Source organism: Paroedura picta, chromosome 3, assembly GCF_049243985.1.
Source record: "Paroedura picta isolate Pp20150507F chromosome 3, Ppicta_v3.0, whole genome shotgun sequence".
NCBI classification, from domain to species: Eukaryota; Metazoa; Chordata; class Lepidosauria; order Squamata; family Gekkonidae; genus Paroedura; species Paroedura picta.
The window spans coordinates 117,363,471-117,389,203 of NC_135371.1; the positions used below are offsets into that span (position 1 = coordinate 117,363,471).

Here is a 25,733-nt window from a genome sequence, read left to right on the forward strand (position 1 = left end):
GGTACTAATGCTGCTTTAATCATATAATCCAATGACATGCCTACAGGTAAAATGAAAGATTCAGATGAGTAGCCGTGTTGGTCTGAAGTAGCACAATAAAATCAGAGTCCAGTGGCACCTTTAAGACCAACAAAGATTTATTCAAGGCGTGAGCTTTCGAGTGCAAGCACTCTTCGTCAGACTAAGAACTGACCATCATAACAGTAGGAATATATAAGCAAAAGTTACTCCTGTTACATTATTAAACTGGCTTGGATGCTGTGACACAGTTTAATAATGTAACAGGATTAACTAGTGGACTCTGATTTTATTGAGGTAAAATGAAGTCACTCCTACCAATACCACCACCTTTCCCCATAAACCCCAGCAATGCTAAGGGCCTGTAGTGAGTAAGGCTTCCTTATCATGACCACAGCAACATTCCTCAACAAAAGTCATTAACAGAGCAAATCTAGGCCCTCATTGCAAATATTTTAAAAATACAGCTGCTGCATCACTCAGATATCCCATGGGTGATGGCGCCTCTCACGCACCTCCAGGCACCCACACTACACCTCTTCTGGCCCTCAAAAAAGAGGGATGCATCATGTAACAACCTTGGTTTAAAAATGATTGCTCCACATTTTGCACAGCACAATCAGCAAGTGACCACAATCTCCATGCTCACACACACACACACACCCTTCCTAATCTAACCTGACCAGAAAAGTAAGATTAGTAGTGGCAATCATGCATAACAGTTTAAAGCACCATGCATCACGTGAGCTACAGATCTGGGCCAAGAGGCAGAGCTACAAGGAGTTTGATCCAATGCAATGGAATTTGTTTCCTTTTTTTTTCTTTTTTGAATAACCGATTTCCATGCAGTCTTACAAACCATGTTTGAAACTTCCCTCATTTTCAAAAACAGCTAGCCCTATAGCATAGGAGAGTGAGGCATTTAAAAAGCTATTTGAAATGGGGTTTTCAGATCTAATTTCACAATTCTCTAGATCCTGGCTGCAAATCTGAAAGAAGGAACAGAATCCCAAACATTCCTTAACTTGGCTTTTGCTGCAACAAACCCAACGGGACTGGAAAGTAAAAAACACCCCTCCTACTGGGGCACATTTGGTTTGAACTCAAGCTTCTGACAGGAAGAGGTTCTGCTGCCTAAAACAGTGGTCCCCAACCTTTCTGAGGCTGGGGACCGGCAGGGTATCAGGCCACGCCCGCAGGCCATGCCCGCACATCGGGCCGCGCCCGCACATCGGGTTGTGCCCACGGGTCGCGCCCGCACATCGGGTCGCGCATGTGTGATGCGCGGCCCGGCCCTGATTCCCTCTCCCCGCCCTCCTGCAGTAAGAAGCTTCCCGGGCCGCAAGCTTGCGGCCTGGGAAGTTTTTTACTGCGGGGGGGGGAGCGGGAGCGGCCGCCGCGGCCCGGCACCAGGCCGCGGCCTGCAGGTTGGGGACCACTGGCCTAAAACATAGCTCTTGCAGTTTCTAGGCAGGCCCAAAGCCCAGCATGATGTTCATAGGCAAAGGAGATAAGACGCCCCACTTCTGCCAAGTGTCTCAGAGGCCCCATATACCGTATCTTCATAATTCTCACAACCACCCTCTAAAGTTGTTTTTTTTTTAAATGCTCCATCACAAAGACCTGGAAACAAAAAGATCAAAGGGGTTTACAAACCCAGGCTTAGATGGAGAGAAGGGGGGAGACAATTACTTGACCAGCTGCTGCAAGGCTAACACCTGCAGCCTCATACTGGCAAGACGGTGAGCTAAGAGCTGATGATCTACTAGGTCAACCACTGCTTTACTGTTACTCCTTTTACAGACTATGCCATTAAAAGGTTTACTGATTTATTGATTGGTCAAACACTGCTGTGATGTCTAGAAGCACAAGCAGCATCAATTCGCCTTGATCTTATTGTTTTCATAAGTCGTCTATTAAAAGCAACCAGAGCCATTTTCACCCCGTGGCCAGGTTGGAAACCACACTAGAATGAATCTAGAATCCATCTAGGTATGCTTTTACTTGGTCTGCAGACACCTGCTCAACCACCTTCCCCAGAAATGCCAAGTGTGAGATAGGGTTGTAGCTGGGTCCTCCAGATGGTTTCTTCAATAGCAATTGAACCACTGCCTCCTTCAACTTCTCTGGGAATGTCCCTCAGGTCAGAGACAGATTTATTATTTCTCGAAGAGGCCTCCCAATCCTCCCACACAGATTTAAGGAGCCACAAGGGACCGGGGTAGAGGGAGCAAGTGGTTGGCCTCATCGAAGCTAGCAACCTATCCACATTGGTTTGCCAAAGCTCCCTGAAGCTTTCTAAACCTTCTTTTGAGGACATCCAGGGGGGCCTCCAGTTCTCTTACTGTATTAACATTTGGTGGGAGGTCCTGGTAGAGAGAGAAGATTTTATTGCAAAAAAGCTTGAAAAAGCCTCACAACCTTCAAGGCTTTACGCGAGTTGGGACCCACATACCTGAGGGACCGCCTACGCCCTATGCCCCCCGCAGAGCCTTACGTTCTGCGGGTGAAAATCTGTTGGTCGTTTCCGGCCCTAGGGAAGCATGCCTGGCCTCAACCAGGGTCAGGGCCTTTTCGGTCCTGGCCCCTGCCTGGTGGAATGAGCTCCCGGGAGAGCTGCGGGCCCTGCGGGATCTTCCATCATTCCGCAGGGCCTGCAAGACGGAGCTCTTCCGCCAGGTTTATGGTTGAGGCCAAGGCTAACACCTATGCCCCCCCGGGATCTGGGATTGGGATTGGGACTAGGAACCATCAGGATCCCCTCTCCACCTGCCAGTAGTGGGAGGGGAGAAGTTGATTAGCCGATCTTGCCATGCTAGTTAGTTAACTAATAATGTTAAAACTGTAGTTGTTGTTTTAATGGATTTTAATGGGGTTTTAAGATGTTGTAACCCGCCACGAGCCGCAAGGGAGTGGCGGGGAATAAATCGAATGATGATGATGATGATAATAATAATAATAATAAATAACAACAACAACAACAACAACAACTTAAAGCCAATTTATCATTTCAGCACCCTTCTTCAAAGCCAGTGAGAGACTAATTACCCTAAATAGTCGAGCTAGGTGCGAGCTTGCGAACACATAGAAATCCCTCTTTGCAGCATGCACTGCCATCTCATAAGTATCCTATAAGATGTTCTTGCTGCTTCGTCACACGTTTTCCTCCAAATTTCCTCTAGCTGTCTCAGCTCCCATTTCCTTCCTCTCAGCTCCCTGGTATGGGAGGGTGGAGAGAACGTCAGAGAGTGATCACGTTGATGACATCCGGTTGTAACACCAGCAGCCTGAGTAACCAGTAGTGCAAAGTTGTTTCATTTCTTAATTCATGCAAGCGAAGACAAGATTTTGTCTATGACCCAGTAGAAGGAACGGTTTAGCTGCTTAAGAACCTCTGATACACCAGCAGAGTCAATGGACCACTTAAGCAGTATACATCAACCTCGCTTTTAACTGGAACTACTGCAAATGTTTACCAGTGAAACACACTGCATTAAGCATTAGACTTGGATCTGGAATACTTGTGTTCTAAATTCTGCCAATGTCCAGGAGTCAAGAGTGTGGTCTTTTCCAGCTGCATAGGGCTGTCCCTCAGGTAAGAGGTCTTTTACCTACAAAAACAGGAACATTCCTAGGAACAAGGTAAAACGCTTCGGCAAATAGAAGGATGTTATAAACAGCAGCATTTATACAATTTAAGGATCTGTTCTGAAGTCTCTCTATTTTCTCCTGCCATGCTTCCCTCAAATGGAGACATAATTTCTTTGAGATGCACTGCCTGATGTGCAGACACATAAAATTAAAGGAGCATCACAAGGACCAATTTCTTCTAGCTGAAAAAAATGTAAAAATCTGAACTTAAATTGCCTTGTCACTTACATATACACATAAGGCAGGCAAACATTTGTACTATACAGGTTGTGGTTGAAGTAGGTGTTATATGCGACCTCCTGTGGCTCTCTACAGGAAAATGTCAACCTGTTATCCATGTGTGTGTAAATTGCCAACAAGTCACAGCAGACTTATGGTGATCCTGTGGGGTTTAAAAGGCAAAGACTAACTGAGGTGGTTTACCTTGCCTTCCTCTGCACAGCAACCCTAGACTTCCTGAAATGTCTCCCATCCAAATACTAGCCAGAACTGACCCTTCTGAGCTTCTGTGTTCTAACAAGACTGGGCTAGCCTTGGCCATCTCAGGTCAGGTGAATCTGTTATCTATGGTCCATGAAATATGTCTCTGTGGGCTGAAGTAAGAGATCTAAGGTATCCTTGTTGCAGGATTGGTCATAAGTTATCAAGACACAGAAAAGGGAAAAGTATAACCCAGTTTGTATTTGTTGCTTCAGCTTAACTGAAATGTGGCTCTTAAAGATCACGCAGAATTGTACAGGGAGAATATGTGAACATATTCTCTTCTTCATGGTATGTGAAAAAACAGTTCTCAGAATCAAAAACAGAGCCAAGTCTTGGAACAGCAGGAACGAAGGGCACATTGTGGGAATATATACACATTTCATCAGGTTTCACAAGCACCTATTCATTTATACTCCACCTTTCTCCCCTGTAAGGACCTGAAATTTATTACAGGGCTCTCCTCGGTTTTATCCTTACAACCACCCTGTGAGGTAGTTTAAGCCGATGATGTGACCAGTCCAAGCTTGCATGGCAGAATGGAGACGCAAACCTGGATAACCCAGATCCCAGTCAGGCACTCTAACCAATACACTGCATTGACTCTTGTGTTTTATAAACACAAAGCACTTCTGATCATCTTCTTGGGTTGAAGCTCAAGCTCCCATCATAAATCATACCAGAATCAAGTAACATAAGCTCACAACTATTATTGCTTCTACACGCTGCACAGCTCCTAGAGTGGAGGCCTCTGCAGTGCAAGGATGGAATCAAGCAGACATGCCCACCATGAATGTTGAGAGTATACATCAAGTATGCTACGTAAAACAGGAGGAGGAAGTGATGGTACTAAGCCCTCAATTAGAGACATTAATACAGGAATTTAAGAAAACACAAAGCATATCTAGCGTCAATCCCCCCCACCATCTCAGAAGTGTAATGTGTGAAACTGAAACACATTTCTACAGCATACTTGTCCAGCCTCTAGCTCTCAATCCAAGAAGGCTGCATGCTACTCCTCTCCTTGATCATGCAAACTACCAGCCTCCATCTGCAAACAGAGATCCACAGTGAATCAGAAAAACATGCTGAGGAAGAGGCCAGTCACTCTAGCATAGGAATGAAAAGGTTAAATTGGAGGGAAACAACACAGGGGGGAAAGCAAAGACTGAAGCAGAGCAAAGAAGGAAGTTTCCATTAATGGGCATAAGCAAGTACTGCGCACATAATGGAAACATAGAGGAAAGAAGAAAGCGGCTGTCAAAGCTGATGGGCACATACCATAAATATTTCAGAGAAGCTAGCTTTTTGTGGCACAGCCCATTGCTTACTCCACTCACTCTGAATGACCAAGGCCAGGTCTTCTGGCAGACAGACCTGTAGGCACAGCAGACCTGCACACTTTGTCCCTCCACAGATCAGTTGAGATTATTGTGAAGGTAATGGTAAAGCTAAGAGAACTACCCCGTTCCAGCAGCTGGCATGCCCACGCAAGGCTCCTTTTTAAACCAGTATCATTTAATTAGACCGAAAACCAGGTTTAATGCACGAGTCATGTCAGATATTGTAAAAACAGGGTAGAGGCAAACATCTTCTGCTGTAAGGACCCATTACAATATTATGAATTTAGGAGATGGGAATATGCCTGCAAACTGCTCACTGAACTCAAAAAGCTGAAAGGACTCAGGTAAATAGCTGCTTTTAAGATAGGCAAAGTGTGCTGGAAATCCTGAAACTGTTTGGCATACTTGTCCCTCCCTCCCTATAGGCTGCCTATACTGAAATTTTGTGTTCAATTATGCTATTAATTTGTCCACAAGAAAGAATCAAGGAAAATATCATGTGATTGAATGATTTCAGAAAGAAATACCAGCTAAAACACATGACCGGAAGAAACAATTCCATGTTGTTTCCAGAGGAACAAAGTAAGTGTTGCTGACCTTCTGTGGAACAAATAATGTCTATCTGCACAACAGCATCTCATTGCTGGACCAACATTTCTAGGAAATATGGAAACTATAGGGAACCAAGTATCTAGGCTCCTGTCCTACACACAGGCTGTCCTACACACAATGGCACTGAAATCTATGGAATTTGAGTAGTCTGCAAACAGGAGTGCCTATTACTGTGTCCTTAAAAATTTAAGATTCATGGCACCTGACTACGTCTGCATAAGGATTCAAGGCACTCAAAATAGTCAGAAGGGCTTTGGGCATAAATTAGGTTATATATGATTCAAGGTTAATTTGGTATTGGATTCTAAACTCTGTTAACATATTTGAAAGAAATGCTTCCAAGAAGTAAAGGAATATGACCATTCAGCAGGTTAGCAGTTGCTGAACCAGTCTGTGTCAAATACTAGATAACTAAGATAGTATTAGTATCGAAATATTTCATTATTTCTTCATCTGTATCCCACCCTTCCTTCAAGGAGTTCAGGGTGGCAAAAATGATCCCCTTTCCCTATTTACTTATCTATCTACCTACCTAGATTATTCTGACATCACAGAGAGTAAGTAACTTAGGTTCACCCCTCTGGTCCAAGTCGGCTGGTAATTACACCTAACTCGCTATTGAGATTATTATATGGATTGAAAGGCACCCTCCTGCTTGCAAAAGCAGGCCCACAATTTTCCATTTAAGTTGCAGCTGACTGTGGTGGATATAGAAAACAGCCACCCACTTCAACCTGTGGGGGTGCTGCTCCAGCATCTGGTCACTTTTTGGAGAGGGGGGAATGTTGGAGGGAAACAGAGGAGTTTGGTTTAGTTCTGCCTCAAGGAGAGCTCGGGTTGGGAAAAGAGCAGATGGGGACACTGCTTGATAGTGTGGTAAAGAGGTTTCGATCTACCTCAGAGAGAGAACAGAGTACCCAATAGTGAGGCCTGTTTCTGGGAGTGAGCAGACCTTGTGCCATTTAGTTTGACTTGGGAAAGGGCTGGCTGGTGTGTCTGGGCTCCTGCGTCTGTGAGAGGAACCAACTGAGTGGCTGGTGTCAGTAAAAGCATTAAAGAAAATGCAAATAAAATCTGAAGCCACAACAATCTTAAATGTATGTGCCTCAGCCAGCCGTCTCCTCTGACTGTCTGGAGACCAGTGCTGCTGGTATGTTTTTTGAAAAGCAACCTGTAAATAAATGAACTATCTGTATAAATCCTGTCTCGGTGGTCTCCTATTCTATCTGCCCACCACAAAACTTACCTCATGGTAGCAAACCCAAAGCCTCCACACTTGCTTACTTTAGAACACCTGGTCTAGAACACCTAGAAATTTTATAGCCTAAAACAAACAAACTTTCCCCAGACCACTGGAGGAGGCTGTGTGCAGAAAAGGCCTGTCACATTCACCCTGTCCTGAGGGCCCCCTGACCTTCGGGAGCAGCAGGCTGCAAGAGACAGGGAGGGGTAAAAAAGATGAGTCAGTCTGGGGCAGTGGCTGGAGTGTCAGACTAGAAATCTGGTATTCCCAGGTTCAAATCCCCACCATGCCATGGAAGCTTGCTGGGTGACCTTGGGCCAGTCACACACTCTTAGCCGCACCACAGTGTTGTTGTGAGGATAAAAATGAAGGAGAGGAGAATGCTGTAAGTTGCTTTTAGGTCCCCATTGTGGAGAAAGATGGAATCTAAATTGAACAAGTCAATAAATAAGCAACTGTTCTGTGACTGAGCTCTGCTCTCAGTACTTTAGATTCAACCATGAGCTTTAGCTGCGAGCTCACTCTCTCTTTGCATAAAACTTAACTGGACATTAAAAACCCACAAAGAGCACTTCAGAAGCCAAATCAAACTGGCAATTCGTACTCTTTGGCTCCTGAGAATTCAAGCTGGGGTTTGAAGCAGTGTGTGGTTTTTTTTTTTTTAATAATCCTTTCCTCCTAATCCTTTGTGATATTTACAGTATAGCTACAGCACTAGAAAAATTTCCAAACCTAATTGTTCCTAGAAAATTCATACCATTGATGACAGACATTAACATCAAACCCAGCAAAGATGGAGGACCTTTGGCTGGGCTGGCATAAGAGGACATGGTGAGGCACTCCATGCTAGACAGAGTCTGTTTAACACCAATGACCACTATCAAGAGTCTGGGTGTGATTCTGGGAGCCTCCCTCTCTATGGAGACCCAGATCACGAGGGTTGCCGGCCAGGTTTCCTTACATCTCTGCAGGTATGACAGCTTGTGCCGTGCTGATCAGCATTCAACCTGGTCACTGTTATCCATGCAATGGTTACCTCCAGATATGACTTCTATAACTTGCTCTATGCAGGGCTGCCCTCAAAGTTGATCCAGAAACTCCAACTGGTCTAGGATGCAGCAACATGAGTCTTTACCAGGACTCAGTGTAGAGCTTACATTACGCCAGTGATCTCCTCGCTGGACTAGCTCCAGATCGGAGACAGAAACAGGTCAAAGGTCTTGGTGCTAACCTTTAAAGCCCTTAACAGTCTGGGACACCAATATTTACAGGGCCACCTCTTCTGTTATAGATCTAGTGAACAACACCTGCTCATGATCCCCAGACTCAAAGAAATAAATAGGGCCACGGACTTCTCGGTCCTGGCCCAACCTGGTGGAACGTGCTCCCTAGCGAGATCAGAGCCCTCCAGGACTTTCACCAATTTTGGACAGTCTGCAAAACAGAGCTGCTCTGCCAGGCCTATGGCTGAGGCTAGGCAATTAACATATAGAAAACGCTGGCCTCTCTACTCATAAAAAAGTTTCATCCATAACACCAACCACCCAACAGAAATAAATTCCTGTTTGGAAAGTTTTTAAGGAGGTGGTTTAATGTTAAAATTTAGCTAATATATGTTAATTTAAATATTTAAAAGCTGTTATCCTTGCAACCAACTACTTCTGTACTTCTTGTTGTCATCTGCCCTGAGCCAGCAAGGAAGAACGGGCGATAAAAATAAAGTTATTATTATTAGCTTTTCCTTTGCATCTCCCATGTGCAGCTATAGCCTTTTATCTCAGCCCACAGCCTCTCATGGCACCAACACACAGAACACAGTGATGGGGCATACAAGTGCTACAAAGCTTGCCGAGTCTTTCTATAAATAGGGGAAAATCTTAATTACAGCTAGAAATTCAACTCCATGGAAGGAATTACACAAATTAAGACAATGTCATGTTGTTTCATAACACTAGCTGCCTATGGATTTCTTCTGTACAACTTGAACTTTTTATTCCCCATGTTCTATCACTGGGATAAGCCAGACTCAGCATTGAATCATGAAATGATCTGCCATACCCTACCTAATTTCATGTTAAATGACTCAGCAACCTTGATCAGTAGTCACTATGGGCAGTTAACACAACACAATGGAGATATATACAAGTTGTGTGACATATCCAGAGATCTGCCCATTAAATCAAGGAATCAGCAGCAGGGTGCATATTTTAAAGCAAAATATGAAATATGATTTGCTTTGTATCAATTTTCTGTAACTTATACTAATTAGATGGGAGAATTTAAAAAAAACATTCAAAGAGCATTCTTGATCCAAGTTAAGACACAAATTCAGTATAACAGCTTTGGAAATAATGGCACTAAACATTATTTCCTGGATGGGACAGATATTTCAACAACTAACTCCTAAGAGGATATATAAACCAACCTGAAGATACTCAGATGAAGAGACTTTGCTGTGTATTCGTTTTGCATTCCATACGGGAAGCTATGTCAACAAAGGCAGTTTCTCTTACTATGAGCTATCAAAAAGATACACTGAACCTATATAGACACACACTGCACAAACTGTGCAAAGAGACAGCCCACAAATCTCAAATGTCTTCTGATTAGGTGGCTACCCCTGAGGAGTATTATAATACAATTCTGTGGACTGGGCTAACTCTTCTGCCACTACTTCCAGTCACAATGTCTACCTTTTCAGAATGTATATCTACAAGTAGATTAGGTGAGGATGAATTATGTATAGCTGTAGTATGGTGGTACGCTGTGTAACAGTAAGCAGTCAAAGAAAAGTCTACCAGTCAGAGTACCGTGCTTGGGTTTCTTAGATCTATTTATTTACTAGTAGTGAAGCCCAATGAATCCAGGAATGCACTGGGCACTAGGAAGGTGCTTGGGCAGGCACATAGAGGCTTCTCTGTGCCTGCAGCAGCAGAGTACTTAAGGAGTTAGGCAGCACCTCTCCCCATCAGCTAACAGAAGAATCTCATCCACCATGCCTCATGAGGCTGGGTCAACCTTTAGTTTCCTATACCATGGACATTTCAAATGAACGCTTGATATCGGCAAAGAACTAGAAGTTTAGCACTACTAAGTATTGATAAGGCAGGAACACTTAGTGGGAGGAAAGGTAGAACATTACTGGAAGATAAACTAATTAAACAAAGATGGCATGTTGGTCCCTCTGTATTTCCTAGTCTTGAAGATGTTAGAAAAACCAAACATAGCGGCTATTTGGTAATCACCTTTAAGGCCATACACAGTCTGGGCCCAGTGTACCTGAGAGACCACTCACTGTCTACACCCCTCAAAGAGCTCTACACTGTTGTCACCTCCAACTGGCTGGTGATTCCTGACCCCAAAGAAGCTTGTCTGACCTCAACCAGGGCCAGACCTTTCTCTGTTCTGGCCCCCACTCGTTGGAACGAGCTCCCAGAGGAGACCAGTGCCATGCCAGAGCTAGAACAGTTCCGCAAAATGGACTGCAAAGGGGAGCTTTTCTGCCAGGCATTTAGTTGAGGTTGAATGAACTGACATTATCTACTGGACCCAGGAACCCCCCCCCCCCCATGAAGTAAACATCCTGAACTGACCAACCATGGGATCATTAACATATTAATGATGTTCAACTATTTACTGAACATATTAGAACCACGGTTATTCTGTTATTACTGTTATTATCTTATGCCGCACCTGGGGTTGGGCGTGTAACGGAAGTCATAATGGATGTTATGTCCCACCCTCTCCCTGAGCACAGCATAAGAGGCAGGGAGGTGGCCAATGGGAACGGTGAAATAGGAGGGGTTGCAAGTGGCGAGCGAGGTGAAGGAGGCAGCCGAGCAAGTGGGGCTCACTGCTGGGCCTGGCCAGCCGCCACCTTGCCCATCCTTCATCCACCTGCACTCTTGATGGGTGGCGGAATCAGCAGTGGAGCAAGCAGGGCTCAGTGGCTAGCCACCGCCCGTCTTCCAAGGCCGAGCTCCACTTGTGCCACCGCCACCCATCTTCTGCAGTCCTCCTGGCCAGCCGCCACCCCTCACATCCCTTGTCCACCCTCCTGGTGGGCAGTGGTGGAGGGCGCGGTGGCACGAACAGGGTTCACCATTGGGCCAATCCAGCCACCACCCTACCCATCCCTTGGGTGGCCCCTGGTGCGGTAGCCACCAGCAACAGCCAGATTCTCGCATATTATGTGTTCCATGTAATCTACGAAAATCTGATTCTCTTTTTTTAGTGCTACTTATTCAACATTGTTACTGAATTATACTGTATTGTTCCATGTTCTCCCATGTTCCATTTAAATCACCCTGAGCTGCAAGGGAGGGATTACATAAATATAATTTTATAACTCACCATTATAGTGACTCACAGCAGAAAGTTAAGAAGCTCATTTGCAAAAGTCAATGAAAACATTTCAGTAAGCCCAGATAAGCACCTAAAATTGATAGTGTGACCCCTTTCCTAACCTACTGTTTAGATCTTTAAATGCCAAGTTGTACATTCCCCTGATTAATTCAGGAGTCTCAAGGAGACAGATCAGTAAGTATACAGAATCAACATAACAAGAACCAGATCAGGGGCAGTTCTCTGCACCAGGGAGAGAAGATTCAAAGACTACATGAGGACAAAATCAGGAACACAGCAGCCTGAATAACAAGGATGAATATGGCACCAGATCTGCACTACAGTTCTTTTATTCATTATCTATTAAAAGTTAATCTATAAAATAAAGCTAAACCATCCTCATTGGAAATTTTAAAACTATAAGAGTTTTAGGCAGCAATTAAGTTGCATTGCATGCATGTGCAAAAGCTAATAAAACATCATTTAAAATCTTTAATTACAGAGCTGCGGTTCAAGGTTGCTCTCAGGATTCCCTAATTGTAATGAGCATGAATATACTTACTCCTTGAAACTTCTGTAACAGTTACCATTAATAAGATCCCATTCTTGCCCTTTTGCCCTAAAATCAAAAAGCACTCAACAGCCCCAAGGATGTGCAATTGGATTCTCTTTCAGAGGCAAGTACTCTTCAAACATAAGACATATTATTTAGTTTTGTTATAGGCAATTGACTTTCTAAACTGCCTTTCCTCCTAAAGCATCTACTAAAACATACAAAATAAATGTCTTCCACATTACACAGATGTATGCACAAAGTTGGGGGGGAAGGATGCAGCTATTCAAGGTGCTACAGAAGCATGATCATTTAATGGTTACCAATCCTGATACAATACTCTTGATATTATTAAAAAAGAAAGGTGCTAAGCAACTACTGCAGCTGTGGACAGAGTATGTTCTCATGCAAGGCCTTACATTCTGCATTGCCTAGTTAGCCTTGGCGAGTTAGGCTAGATCAATAGTAAAGGAGAATACCAAAGTGGGAAAAGAGAAGCAAGGTCAGACACACACTTGGAAGAGAGCAGACAAGTGGCAATGCTATGCAGTTGAAGGAAGCATTAAATAAATGATGCAAGAAATCCAAGCTGCGATGATAAAAAGTTCTGGTACCTGCACGTTGGGATGGAGCGGGAGCAGGGCTTAGAGTGATCACAATAACTGGATTGGGAAAAGGAAGAAAAAAAAACACGATAAATCACAACAGAAGCAATCAAGTCATCAAAATGAAAATAAATCATATTCAAATCAAAACCAGGGTAAGGAGTGGAGGTGGGTGAGAAACCAACAAAGGGACAGACAAGGTGAAAACGAGATGCATCAAACAGTCAAGGATCAACTCCACAGCAGTCATGTCCATACTGTGCCTAATGTTAAGGAATCCACTGTGTCCTTCCTCTTCATGCAAACTCTATGGACCCTGCTCCATTATGCTCTGTACTTCTCCACTGTTTTGTACAGCAGTTCTGTGGATGGCAGTGCCAGTTCACTACCCCTTCACCAACACACTGGTTCACCACTTCACAACCACAGTCAAGGACTAAGAATATTTAAAATACCTGTTTTTGGAGCCAGCACCAAATTTTTAGTTGCCTAGATTACGGTGAAGTGACGGCTGTATATTTCATATTCTAACCTCAGCTTTATACGCACCAATACTACACATCTAATCAAGTAAGCATTTTCAATTTGGTGTTCAGGAAACCTGTTTGTGATATTCCCTAATCTTACTATGAAGTTTACAACATGAACAGGCCATTAAGATAATCTTACCTAACAGCAAGACCAAATAATTCATGCTCCGTTCCAAAATTCTGTCCTACGTTGAATAGGACTACCAGAGGAAGATTGATCAGATCAGTGACACTCACAACGTAGCTTTGGAACCACATGTAACTCTGGCATGCCACTTGTGCCTCTTCTGAGCTCTGCTCCCCAACATGGTGCCTACTCATATTTCTGAAAAGATGGCAACATCATTGCCCAGTAAGGCCTTTGGTTTGCATCATGGAATAGCCATCAGCTTAGAGACTAGAGGGTAGGTAAGTTGTGGGGCTCTGTGAATAGTGGGCCTTGTGCCAGGGATGGAATTAAAGGGCCCGATCTCTCCAATTGGCCCTTGCTCTTTCCTGCAGCCTCTGCACTCTCATCCTTGCCAGGAGAGCATGCTGCTCACGATCAAGTAAACGCCACACAGGAAAAGAGCAAGCTGGCCACAGTGGGCAGTGGTGGTTCTACTCCCTTATCCACAGCCAGCTGTCCCCCATCAAGGTACCCTGACAGTCTCACCCTGGGGAGAGAGGGAAGTAAAGATGCAAAGACTTCTTGTGAAGGGAGGCTCAGCCATGCTGTTGCTGGCTGGCTCAATGCAGGCTCCTGAAGGGAGAAGCTTCAGCACCCTTCATCTCCCTTGTTGCCTTCTTATGCTCTCACTGGGCTGCTGAGAGAGTAGCTGGGGCCATCTTGCTCTCACCAGAGTTGTTTTGTTTACTGGAATTATAGCCTTTAGTTTCCTCTCTGTTTATTTGCATACTTTGATAGTTGCCTGCTCCTGCTTACTGCCCTCGTCCCCAGTGCCATCTGATTTGTCTTTGATCCCAACCCCACCCATCTCAATTGTATTGGTCTGTAGACAGTCATGCACCCTTGAGCCTGTGACTGAAGCTCATGTTTACCTTACAGCCATTTGTTGTGCCTTTCAAGTTGCAGGTAATATCAGTTTTTCCCTGGCCTGGTTCCTTGAGTAATCTATTTCTGCTAAATATCATTACAGTCTTGTGACTTAAAACTACAATGCATGAACAGCAGAAAGGAAAGCATTCATTGAAACTTGCTGTATCTTAATTTCACTGGTATGGCCAATAGCAAATCCAGGAACAATAATTTTCTAAGCATTTTACCTCCTCAAGCCATCATTTCATATAATAGTCATTCTTTTGTTATCCCACTTCCCTTAATTATTTTGAAAGGATGAAAATGTCTCTATTTGTTAAAGTTACTTTTGGTTATTTTCAGGTACTGGCACATCAAAGGGGAACCTCTTGTCATAAAAGATATACTTGCAAGTAAATTTAGCTGATTTTGGTGCAAGAAACTTCCCTTCAGACCAGAACCTAATACGACTATGGTTAAGAATGCTAAAGAGAGGAGACAACAAACAAAACAGTTGTAGTGAAGCATGGTGAGAACTCTCTTCATGCTTCCAAAATTTGGTGGGCTCAGCACACAATAATGCTGCTTCCAGGAAAGATTTACCAATTAATTACTAATTTCCTTTCATACTTATTACATGAACATCTACTAAAGGTTAAGGGTAAAGATGAAATAAACCTTATTTTCAAATAGGTCCCGAACTTCAGACCAGAAAAATACCAAAAACAAAAGTCTCACTGTCAACACTACAACTCCAAAGTGCCATCAGAAGCTCAACAGAACAAAATTAATTTCCTATTGTGCAAACAATTTCTATGAAAGGAAGAAAATCCTAACTGGGGATCAAACAAATACTGACCAGTTTTGGTCTGCAACAAGGAGCACTTGGAATCTTTGCATCTCTTTTTATAATCCCAGGACCATATGGCATACTGATTCAGCTCACGGACCCAGCCAAGAGCTGACATGTAACCTACCTCCTTCATCCTGCTTCAAATAAAAAAAAGAGGTCAAAGGAACTGCAAGGAGAAAGGCAGTGAGAGAAATAAATAAATATTTGGATACTCTTGCCTTTGAAATTAAACAGACTCCCAAGAGGCTGCTAAAGTTTGGCAATCAAATTTTTAAGATTAGTTGTCTCTTGACACACCATGTCCACCTATTCTGCTTCCTCCCCCCCCCCGCTCCCCACAGTGACATCATCAGGCAGAAGGCATGACCTAATTCTAAAATTGAACATGAATTCTTTGCCCTGATTCACAGTGTAATGCTGAACAACTGACAAAGCAGGTGGAGGTTTTCACTATCCAACTGATATGATTTTTATAGGCAATCTGAGCAGCAAACCAAAGCAAGTGCAAACCAGTCCTGCTCATGTGACCAGCAATGTGGATGCAGTTGAGGAAAAATATCTCCATTACATTGATTCTTCCAGACAAATCCCTCAGAATATTAAGTAGGACTTTTGCCCCAATGGAAGGAACAATCTCTACCAAGGCAGGAAACACATGGTAGGCAACTAAGCTCACCAATAATAGTATTTCCAATTTACTTACCAAGTAGTCCTCTCTAACAACTCTTAGTTAACAATGAAAAAGTTTCACACAAAAAAACTGAAGCCATGGGAGACGACTCTCTGTTGTGTCTCCCACTTGGTGGAATAGACAGCATGGGAAGATGAAGAAGGCTCAACACAACTTGATCATATGGCAGGATGCACAAATGGAATTGCTCAGGAGGACATCTTTATAACCTGAACAGGATTGTAGTTATTGCTTGTAAAATTTTAGGAAGTTTTCATTCTATTTTTCATTACTGGTTTTGTTTTCTTATACTGGTTTATTGTATGAACTATGCTGTTTTACAGCACATTTCTCAATGTTGTTCTCTATCCTTCATTGTATTATCTGCATGTTGTTTAGTATCATTGCATTGGTTTTAACTATCTTGTTCTGAAACTCAGAAAAGAAAGGCAGACTGTAAAGTAAATACATTTTGGGGAAGTTGATATGCATGCATTAATTATTCCTTCTTAAAATAAAACAATTCTTTAAGAATATAAAATGCAAAATAAAAATGCAGTATTTAGCATAGTTGATGTATGCAGGCCTTAGTTTGCTTATAAGCAAAACTGTGGATATACTCATTACAGAAACTTGCAACACCTTTCACTCAATGCTACCTTAGCGTATGTATCTTGGGATGAAAAATAAAAGTTAAAAATAGAAAATACAAGCAACATAGTAGATAAAAGGAAGTGTATTATTTGGACTGCTCGCGTAGTTGAAACACTAAGGCACATTATGCACGGAGTGGAAGGTCCGCATTTGGGGTGGAATGGCGGCGACTAAAATCACCAATTATGCACGCTGCAGGCGGCAACCGGGCGCAGAGTCAATGTATGCTGCCGAAAAAGCCACGTTATTGAGATGCGGAAGAAAGTGGAGCTTCCCGGGACCAGGGCGCAACCAGAAGCGGCTCCGGAGTAGCCGCGTGCATAATCGGATACTCTGGGTTTTACTGCTGTTGCGTCCTGTCCCGTGCGTAAGCGGTTTGCTTTGCTTCTTCCTCCTCCACGTTCTCCATGCCGCCGTTTCAGCGGCTGTGCATAATAGGCCTAAGAGGCATATTTGGACAATTTAAACTTGAACACTGGAAACACTGAACTATTAAATGGTGTATCAAAGACATGTTAGCAAATTTATCATGAACAAAATCAGACACATCTAAATAAGCATCCTTGGTAATATGCTGTGACTATTGCTGTACACACAGAAATCATTATGTTAATCACTTTACATGGCAAATCTTCATACAAGGCATTCTGACTTTTAAATGGCCTTAAAAGCATTTTAAAAGAGCCTCTTGTGGCGCAGAGTGGTAAGGCAGCCGTCTGAAAGCTTTGCCCATGAGGCTGGGAGTTCAATCCCAGCAGCCGGCTCAAGGTTGACTCAGCCTTCCATCCTTCCGAGGTCAGTAAAATGAATACCCAGCTTGCTGGGGGGTAAAAGGGTAATGACTGGGGAAGGCACTGGCAAACCACCCCATATTGAGTCTGCCAAGAAAACACTAGAGGGCGTCACCCCAAGGGTCAGACATGACTCGGTGCTTGCACAAGGGATACCTTTACCTTTACCTAAAAGCATTTTACTTATTTTAAAAGACAACACATTTCATGTGAGTTTTTCGTGCACTCCAAATATCCAAATGAAGAGCCATCTAGGAAGGTTGGAGTTTCAGGCCTTCATGTATCTGCTCTTGGTTGTTTCTCCTCAAATGCGTCATAACAACTTCCACTCATTTTTTTACCATCCGAGGATTTTACAGAATTTGAGTAAATGAGAAATGCCATTATCCTCATTAACAGAATGCAAAACTGCCAAATCTTGACAACAATCTTACTTCCTCCATCACAAAAAAATAGGAGCTTACTCCCTTTTTACACTGAATCACTTAGGGGAACCACTGACTAAATGCGTCCTTGGAACCAGATTTCAGAACCTCTAACATTAAAACAATTCCATAGTGTTGTTCTGAGGATGCCTAATTTTTACTGAAAAGTACACAACAGATTAAAATGGTTGAGCGTGTGATAAAAACCAAAGATTAATGACTATGTATCAATGTCAACATTCATTTTTAAAAGACATTTAATAACTTGCACCATTATTATGATAACCTTGGCATTAATATTTATTTTCATGCTTTGGTAACAGATCTCTATAAATTGTGAATTTTAACAAAACAATTCCCAAAACATGACATGTTCATCACAAAAATTTGCTCTGGCAAGATACACACCCAGTACTGAGCGACAACTGCAGAAAAAAGCCATAAGGAGATAGTCAACAACATATTTTACATGCTACTTTAGCAGCATCTTCTTAGTCAAACAAATATCTGCTTTGTAACAGGATTCTTTTCTTCCTCCAAAAACTCACTTTCCATGCAACTGCCAAAAGCAGAGAGAATTATCCCAGCTTTTCATTACCGGAAGAAGTCCCAAAGCAGCCTACAAACACCTTTCCCTTCCTCTCCCCACAACAGATACTGTAGTAGAAATCATGTATAACTTTGGAATTGGTAGATTCAAGTGGAAAGCCATGTTGGTCTGAAGTAGTACAACAAAATTTGAGTCCAATGGCACCTTTAAGACCAACAAAAATTTATTCAAGGCATGAACGAAAGGTCACGCCTTGAATAAATCTTTGTTGGTCTTAAAAGTGCCATTGGACTCAAATATTGGGTGTCATTAATATGCTGATAACATCAAGCCCTATATCTCTCTTCCCAAATCTTCTGGTGATGCCACAGAAACACTGCCTGACCAGAGTGATTAAAGAGCTAAGAGAGAACAAACTGGAAGAGATAATGCTAGCTGGGATAATTGATGCTTTGAAGGAAATTGTACTTCCCACCTTTGAAATAGTTCAGCTGACCCATGCATATTTGCTTAAGTGTCAGGGGTTATACTGATCTCCTGCTGAAGAAGCAATTAAATGTAGCTGCAAAAATGCTTTCTTCCAGCTTTTGTCAAGCCTGGAACATGACCTCTCTTCTTAGCTACAGGAATCCATGCCACTGTAACATAATAATTACACTACTGTAATGCATTATACATGGTCTAACCTTTACAATAAACTGGAGACTCCAGCTGGTACAGAATGCCACACTTTGGATGTTATCAGAAGCCAGACAGGACATGCACATTACACCCATTCTGCAGTCTTGCCATTAGCTGTCAATCAGCTACCAGGTCCATTTCAAGGTATTGATTATAACCCCAGCTTCAGACTGGGATGCCATCAGTATGCTGATGACACCCAGCTTTTCCTCATGATGCATGGCCATTCTGACGCACCCCCAGACTCATTAACCAGATGTCTGGAAGGAGCGATGGGCTCACTCAAACAAAGTCTTCTGAAGCTTAATCCTGCAAAGACGGAAGTCCTGTGGTTCAGTAGGAAGGGCCAAGCTATGAAGTGCTACTGCCCAATTTGGACCGGGTGCAACTGTCAGTTGCATACTCTGCCAGGAACCTGGGCATGATCTTTGACACCTCCCTCGCCATAGAGGAACAGGTCACCATAGCAGTCCAGCTGGTGTTCTTCCACCTACGCCAAGCTACTAGTGCCCTACCTGGTCCCAGAACACCTAACCACAGTGATCCAGGCAATGGTCACCTCTAGGCTGGATTTCTGCAACTTGCTCTATACAGGCGTACCCTTATCCCTAACCCAGAAACTCCAACTGGTACAGAATGTGGAAACACCTTGGAGGGCTGATATTCGGCTCACACTCCAATAGCTGCACTGGCTACCAGCTGACTACTGGAACCGGCTTAAGGTTCTGGTAACCACCTTCAAAGAGCCTCTTGTGGCGCAGGGTGGTAAGGCAGCAGAAATGCTATCTGAAGCTGTCTGCCCATGAGGCTGGGGGTTCAATCCCAGCAACCCGCTCAAGGTTGACTCAGCCTTCCATCCTTCCGAGGTCGGTAAAATGAGTACCCAGCTTGCTTGCTGGGGGGGTAAACGGTAATGACTGGGGAAGGCACTGGCAAACCACCCCGTATTGAGTCTGCTATGAAAACGCTAGAGGTCGTCACCCCAAGGGTCAGACATGACTCAGTGCTTGCACAGGGGATACCTTTACCTTTAATCACCTTCAAGGCCATATATGGTCTGGGCCTGAGTACCTGAGAAACTGCACCTATGCCCCCCCCCAAAGAGCTTTAGGCTCCTCAACTACCAACAAGCTGGCAATCCCTGGCCCCAGGGAAGCTCCTCTATCAATGACTAGAACTACGGCATTCTCAGTCTTGGCCCCCACCTGGTGGAACGAGCTCCTGGAGGACATCAGGGCCCTGTCAGAACTAAAACAATTCCACAGGGCCTGCAAAAAGGAGCTCTTCTACCAGGCATTTGGTCAGGACACCTGAATAAGCCTCCAACCATTAGCCAGAATCCCCATAAATTGCACAAAAACGGTTATTTACTGGGTACTGTTATGACACTGTTGACATGGTTAAATAAGTTTCTATATTTTTATATTCAAATGTTCACTGTACTGTATGAGAGTTATAATGTAAACTGCCCTGAGCTGAAAGGGAGGGCAGTATGTATGTATAAATAAATAAAGTACGAAACCCTACATGGAATTACACATTCATATTTGCAGGTCTACCTCACCTGTGTTCCACCATTCAGCTCACTGACTAAAGCCTTTTGCAGGGGCCATCTTGCAAGCAGGTAAGATCAACAGCTGCCAGCACACATGCTTTCTCTGTCATGGTCCCCACGTTTCAGAATGGCACACCTAAGACCACCAGGAGGCTCCCAGACTCCCATCATTCTGCAGTTCTGCAAACTACATGAAACGGAGTTGTTCAGGATAACTTTTGTATAATGGAACTATAACAAAGATAGTTAAGGACTGAGCTTAGGTCAAGACAACAAATAAGGAGAAATAGTCTGTTAAAGATTTGGACAGTATAAAGAAAGAAAAAGCCCATACGCTTCATCATTGAAAGTTCTCATTGAAAGAAAGTTTAAACACAGAACTGTAGAATGCATATCTATTCAAGATCTTGTTGATGAACAAAGGAAAAGTTGGCAAAGACTTCAACAAGAAGGGAAAACAATGGATTGGTTCACATATATGCAATGGGCATCAAGGGTAAAAAGATAATTTAAAGATTTTCAAGGTTGAGTTTGAAAATCTGATTATGCAAAACACGCCTCATCTCACGGTAGAATTTACAAGCTTATTCTCAAGTATGAAACGGAGGCTGAACAAGATAAAAAAATGCATGGTGAAATGGATGCAGAACCTGGGTGAACCAATTATGATGGAAGACTGGGAACGTAAATTCTTAGAACTAACTAAATGCCAGGCATTGAGAGAAAATTGGTATAGAATGTTTTTAGATGGTATTTAATGCTTAAAGTAATAAGTAAAATGTCAAAACACACTGATGGCAAATGCTAGAAATGTCAGGAGACATCTGGGTCCTTTTTCATATGTGGTGGAATTGTAAATCAGTTTATATTTTTTTGATAAAAGTTCATGAAAAATTGCAAATTTTATTTAAATGTAAATTATCTCTTTTTCCAAAGAACATGTTGTTGAGTGTTTTCCAAGTTAGTCTCCCTAAAGAAGGAGCAGAATTTTTCTTCCACACGACAACAGCGGCAAGACTCATCATAGCCTACAGACGGAAACAACAGCAAGAACTGCAGACAGACTCATGGTGTGAGAAACTTAGAGAATTAGTTGTAATGGCTAAGCTAGCAAATAGGGTAAATCAAAGATCAGCTGAAGAATAAAGGGCCATCCAGTCCAGCCCCCACCTTCTTGGGCACTTAAAAAAAAATCACACACTCCTGACAGATGCTCATCCAATCTCCTAAAAACTTCCAATGAAGAAGACTCCACCACCCGCTGAGGCAGCATATTCTATCTACAAACAGCCCTCACCATCAGAAAATGCTTTTAAGTAGTTCTATTTAAGTAGTTCTATTTAAGTAGAACCTCCTTTCCCATAACTTGAATCCATTGCTCCTATTCCTTGTCTTTAAACATGCAGTAAACAAGTTGGCTTCCTCTTCAATATGTCTACTTTTTATGTAGTTAAACACAGTTAACAACCCACCCCTTGACTTCCTCTTCTCCAAGCTACACATACACCCTCCTCTCAACCTTTCCTTATAAGGTTAAATAAATAATTCCTGAGATGGAATTCTTGAAGACACTTTCACATATCCCCTCCTTCTGTCAATGTGCAATAAGAATGTAAGATACCAATTTAGAAGAAGGATCTAAAGATATACAACATGAATAATTCCCTGAATGCAAACAGTTTAGAACACTGGCTGTTTCAAAAGCATATTCCTTTGCTTATCTCATTTGAATTATTTCAAGGGCACTAAATAGCAACTAAATAAAAACTTTATCACTGGCAGCAGTTATAGTTTTCATCTTGTGACTCATGGTGGAATCTAAACTGCAATCTCCGCATCAGGCTTCCATACTCACAATTCAAAACAAAGTAACCAAATGTAAATCTAGAATAAAGTACATTAATATATATATATAAATCCCACCATTTTGAGGGATTAAAACTGTAAATTCCTGCCTTCTACTTTTGTTTCATGCTTATTAACATCTTGACTCAGAACTGAACAGGTAATGTATAATCTACTCTTTGTTCTTTTCTTTCTTTTTTGGCAAAAAATAAATTTAGTTAATTGATGAAAATGGAGAACACAATGACCAGTTGAAAGAGAGCTTGGTCAGATGGTCTAGTCATGTAGTTCATAGCAATCAAGCACAATTTCAGCAACAGAAAGTGTTAAAGAAATTTTGTGTATCCAAGCAGAAGACATCTGGCTTTATAGCTCACATCATTTTACAGCAATCAACGAAAGCTTCAGCAAGAGTGACACTACTAAAGAAACTTTGTACCTGCAAAGCTGTTGCCTGTGGGTAGTCTGGTTAACACTAACAATCCATATGTAAGAATCTTTGTTCACATTGCAAGTCAAAGTGGGTAATCTAATCCAGTGTCCTGTTTTGTAAGGCAGCCAACCAGATGCCCTGGACTAGGGTCAGCATAGTGGCAGAGGCTGATACTGTCCCCCTGCCCACACCCATGCTTTCCTGATTACAGGAGGAGGAGAAGAAGGAGAGTTGGTTCTTATATGCCGCTTTTCTCTACCTGAAGGAGACACAAAGTGGCTTACAGTTGCCTTCCCTTTCCTCTCCCCACAATAGATACCCTGTGTGGTGGGTGAGGTTGAGAGAGCTCTGATATCACTGCTCGGTCAGAACAGTTTTCTCAGTGCCGTGGCGAGCCCAAGGTCACTAGCTGGCTGCATGTGGGGGAGCGCAGAATCAAACATGGCTTGCCAGATTAGAAGTCCGCACTCCTAACCAGTACACCAAAAATTCAAATATGATTTTTTGTATCTGGTAATGTTGGGGTGATGTTGTGAACTGAGTTGCTTTGACTTGAATCTACTCTTTGGTCTTCACAAGTTATGCCATGTGACCTGTTTCTGCATAGCCAGGTCTCATGTCATGCTAGTAATGTGTATAAAGAAGAGACATGAGGGCCAGAGGTGGTGTAGCTATTTACCATTCCATTCACACAAGAAGCAATCACATCATCCTGTCTGCTTATATGGTTCTTGCCAACACATATTTCTAGAGGAAAGTAGGTTGAAATTGAACTGAATTGGCATCCGCACCTCTGATGTCTTGTTTCAATTGTTATTTTAAAACCAGTAAACAATAGATGAACCATGTGCTTTCCCTTCTTTTGGATGACTTTAAGAAGGAAACTTCGCCCTTTTTGGCAATGTCATAGATCCATCTAGATATCATAAGTGAAAAATTACCACCAGTACAGTATACTATTACCAGATTATTGATACAATATTATCAGATTATTAGTTTGTCAGAAAGTACATCAATTTTAGATTCAGCTTTTATTAATTTATTACAAGTCTAGTAACTTCAAAAAAATTGTCACTATAGCGGAAGTATAAATTTTCATTATTTTCATTATTTTATTTCTATACAATATTATTTCTATAAATAAATCTATACCCCATGGATCCGAGACCCTTGTATATTACTGGTCTCCCATCTTTTGGTTGATCTATAGACAGTGACATCATCCCAAAGAAAACAAGAAGAACATAAGGATTACTTTACATGATCTGTGCCTTTGCTAAAAGATGTCTGGAAATCTCAGAAAGTAATTAAGTACAGGGGGGAAAGTATGCCAGGAGGCACTGCTAGCTAGATTGTCCTGCAGATGCAAAGAGCACACAATTGTCTTGAAAGCAGGTCAAGAAAATAATTCTCTTTTGAATGTGCCATCAATTCTAATGGTTGAACAAAAAACGGTATTTAAATTGAACGTTCTTCTATTTAGGTTAGAAACTAGCTCACTGTTCCCAGAGGTCTTGAGACTTCCTTATCCTTAAAATAGATTGTGAATGTTCTACAATAAAAAAACACTGAGGCTGACCCAAAGGTGCATTTAGGGAAACTTTTAAGATTGCAAGAAAGAGTTTTCATAACTTTAACAATCTGACACACCCTCCCCCTCCACAGAATGACAAGAACAACCTGTCTGTGGTATGCTGGCAGAAGAGTGCCAAATCACCTTTTCTTCAGTACAAGTGCTTCACAGCCCACACCTTTCCTGTGTCCAGCATACAACCAAAGCTCCCTTTTCTCCTAAAATATATAGCAACTTTGAGAGAGACAGTCCCCTGATGTTAAAATAACTACCTCCAAGAATTTCATGTTGAGAAGCAGGGCCCAAGAATACCATCCACTTTTAACCTCAACACACACATTTTTAAGAGAATCCACACACAGCACCACCTAAGTTTTGAAGGCTTCCATGGCTGTGTCCTCTGTTGCACCCCATTCATTCCACACTCAAACTTCAAAGCTCCTCATAAAAACCTCAAGCATCATACAACACTAGTACCAATTTCCAACTCATCCTGTGTCTTCCCTGTGTCCTGCAAACTCTCTCTTTTAAAAGTATCCCTTGCTCCAACCACTGTTTTTTCGCAGGCCTTTATAAAAGGAAATCCCCCTGAGTCCTCTCCTTGCCCTAATGTACGGACGCCAGCTTCCACTAGCTTAGAACCCTTCCTAAACAAGCATTTCTTAACGTCCTCCTGTAGCCTCCCATTCTCTACTACGGCCCACCTCGATCACTCACCTGTCCAGAACGGCTTCCTTTCCCACCCTCCCGTCCCCCAACCCCACCGCCCCCAGGGCACCTTCCCAGGCAGGCCCTTGTCATCCAAGCAGGGGGCACTTCCCCCTTGAATCCCCTGCAAACCCTCTCTTACTCGGCCGCGCCCGGGCTGGGCTGATCTCCAAGTTGAGGTCGATACGCCTCCGGGCCTCCCTGTTCTCCTGTTTCAGCTTGGCCTCCAAACGGGATAGTTTCTGCTCCAACGAGGACGCCGCCATCTTCCCCCGCCCCCCCCCTCCCTGGAGCCACCGCCGCGCAGCCAGAATACACAAACACCAGCATGCGCAAGCGCTGCATGAACCGTCCAGGCCACCGTATTTCCTCCTTCTTAGCCCAACACTTGTTTTGCCTCACTGCTTTTCGATTGCGCATGCGCAAAGTCCTGCAACGTTGTCTGCCCCGGCATTTACGCCGCAGCTATCTATTACTACCCGTAAATTCTGGTGATCTATCACTACGCATGCGTGCATCTAATAACACTTGATAGGGGGAAAGGCGGGGCTTGGTAATAGATGCGGGAACTGAAATAATTTGCAGTGGATGAACCCCA

The 25,733-nt window shown here is 42.9% G+C and overlaps 1 protein-coding gene across 2 annotated transcripts in view; it reads right to left on the reverse strand.

The window, feature by feature from the left end:
* Window positions 1-25,466, reverse strand: part of MAP2K7 (mitogen-activated protein kinase kinase 7) — a 42,062-nt gene extending 16,596 nt beyond the window's left edge. Inside the window, exons 1-2 of one of the 2 annotated variants that reach the window (XM_077327312.1) lie at window positions 25,278-25,450; window positions 12,859-12,906 (exon numbers count right to left, since the gene is read on the reverse strand). In XM_077327312.1, the coding sequence (XP_077183427.1) occupies window positions 12,859-12,906; window positions 25,278-25,401 (172 nt within the window). In that variant the 5' untranslated portion in view covers window positions 25,402-25,450. Of the gene's footprint in view, window positions 1-12,858; window positions 12,907-25,277 lie in introns of both variants that reach the window. The other variant, XM_077327313.1, reaches the window with a different exon arrangement.
* Window positions 25,467-25,733: the final 267 nt, after the last annotated feature.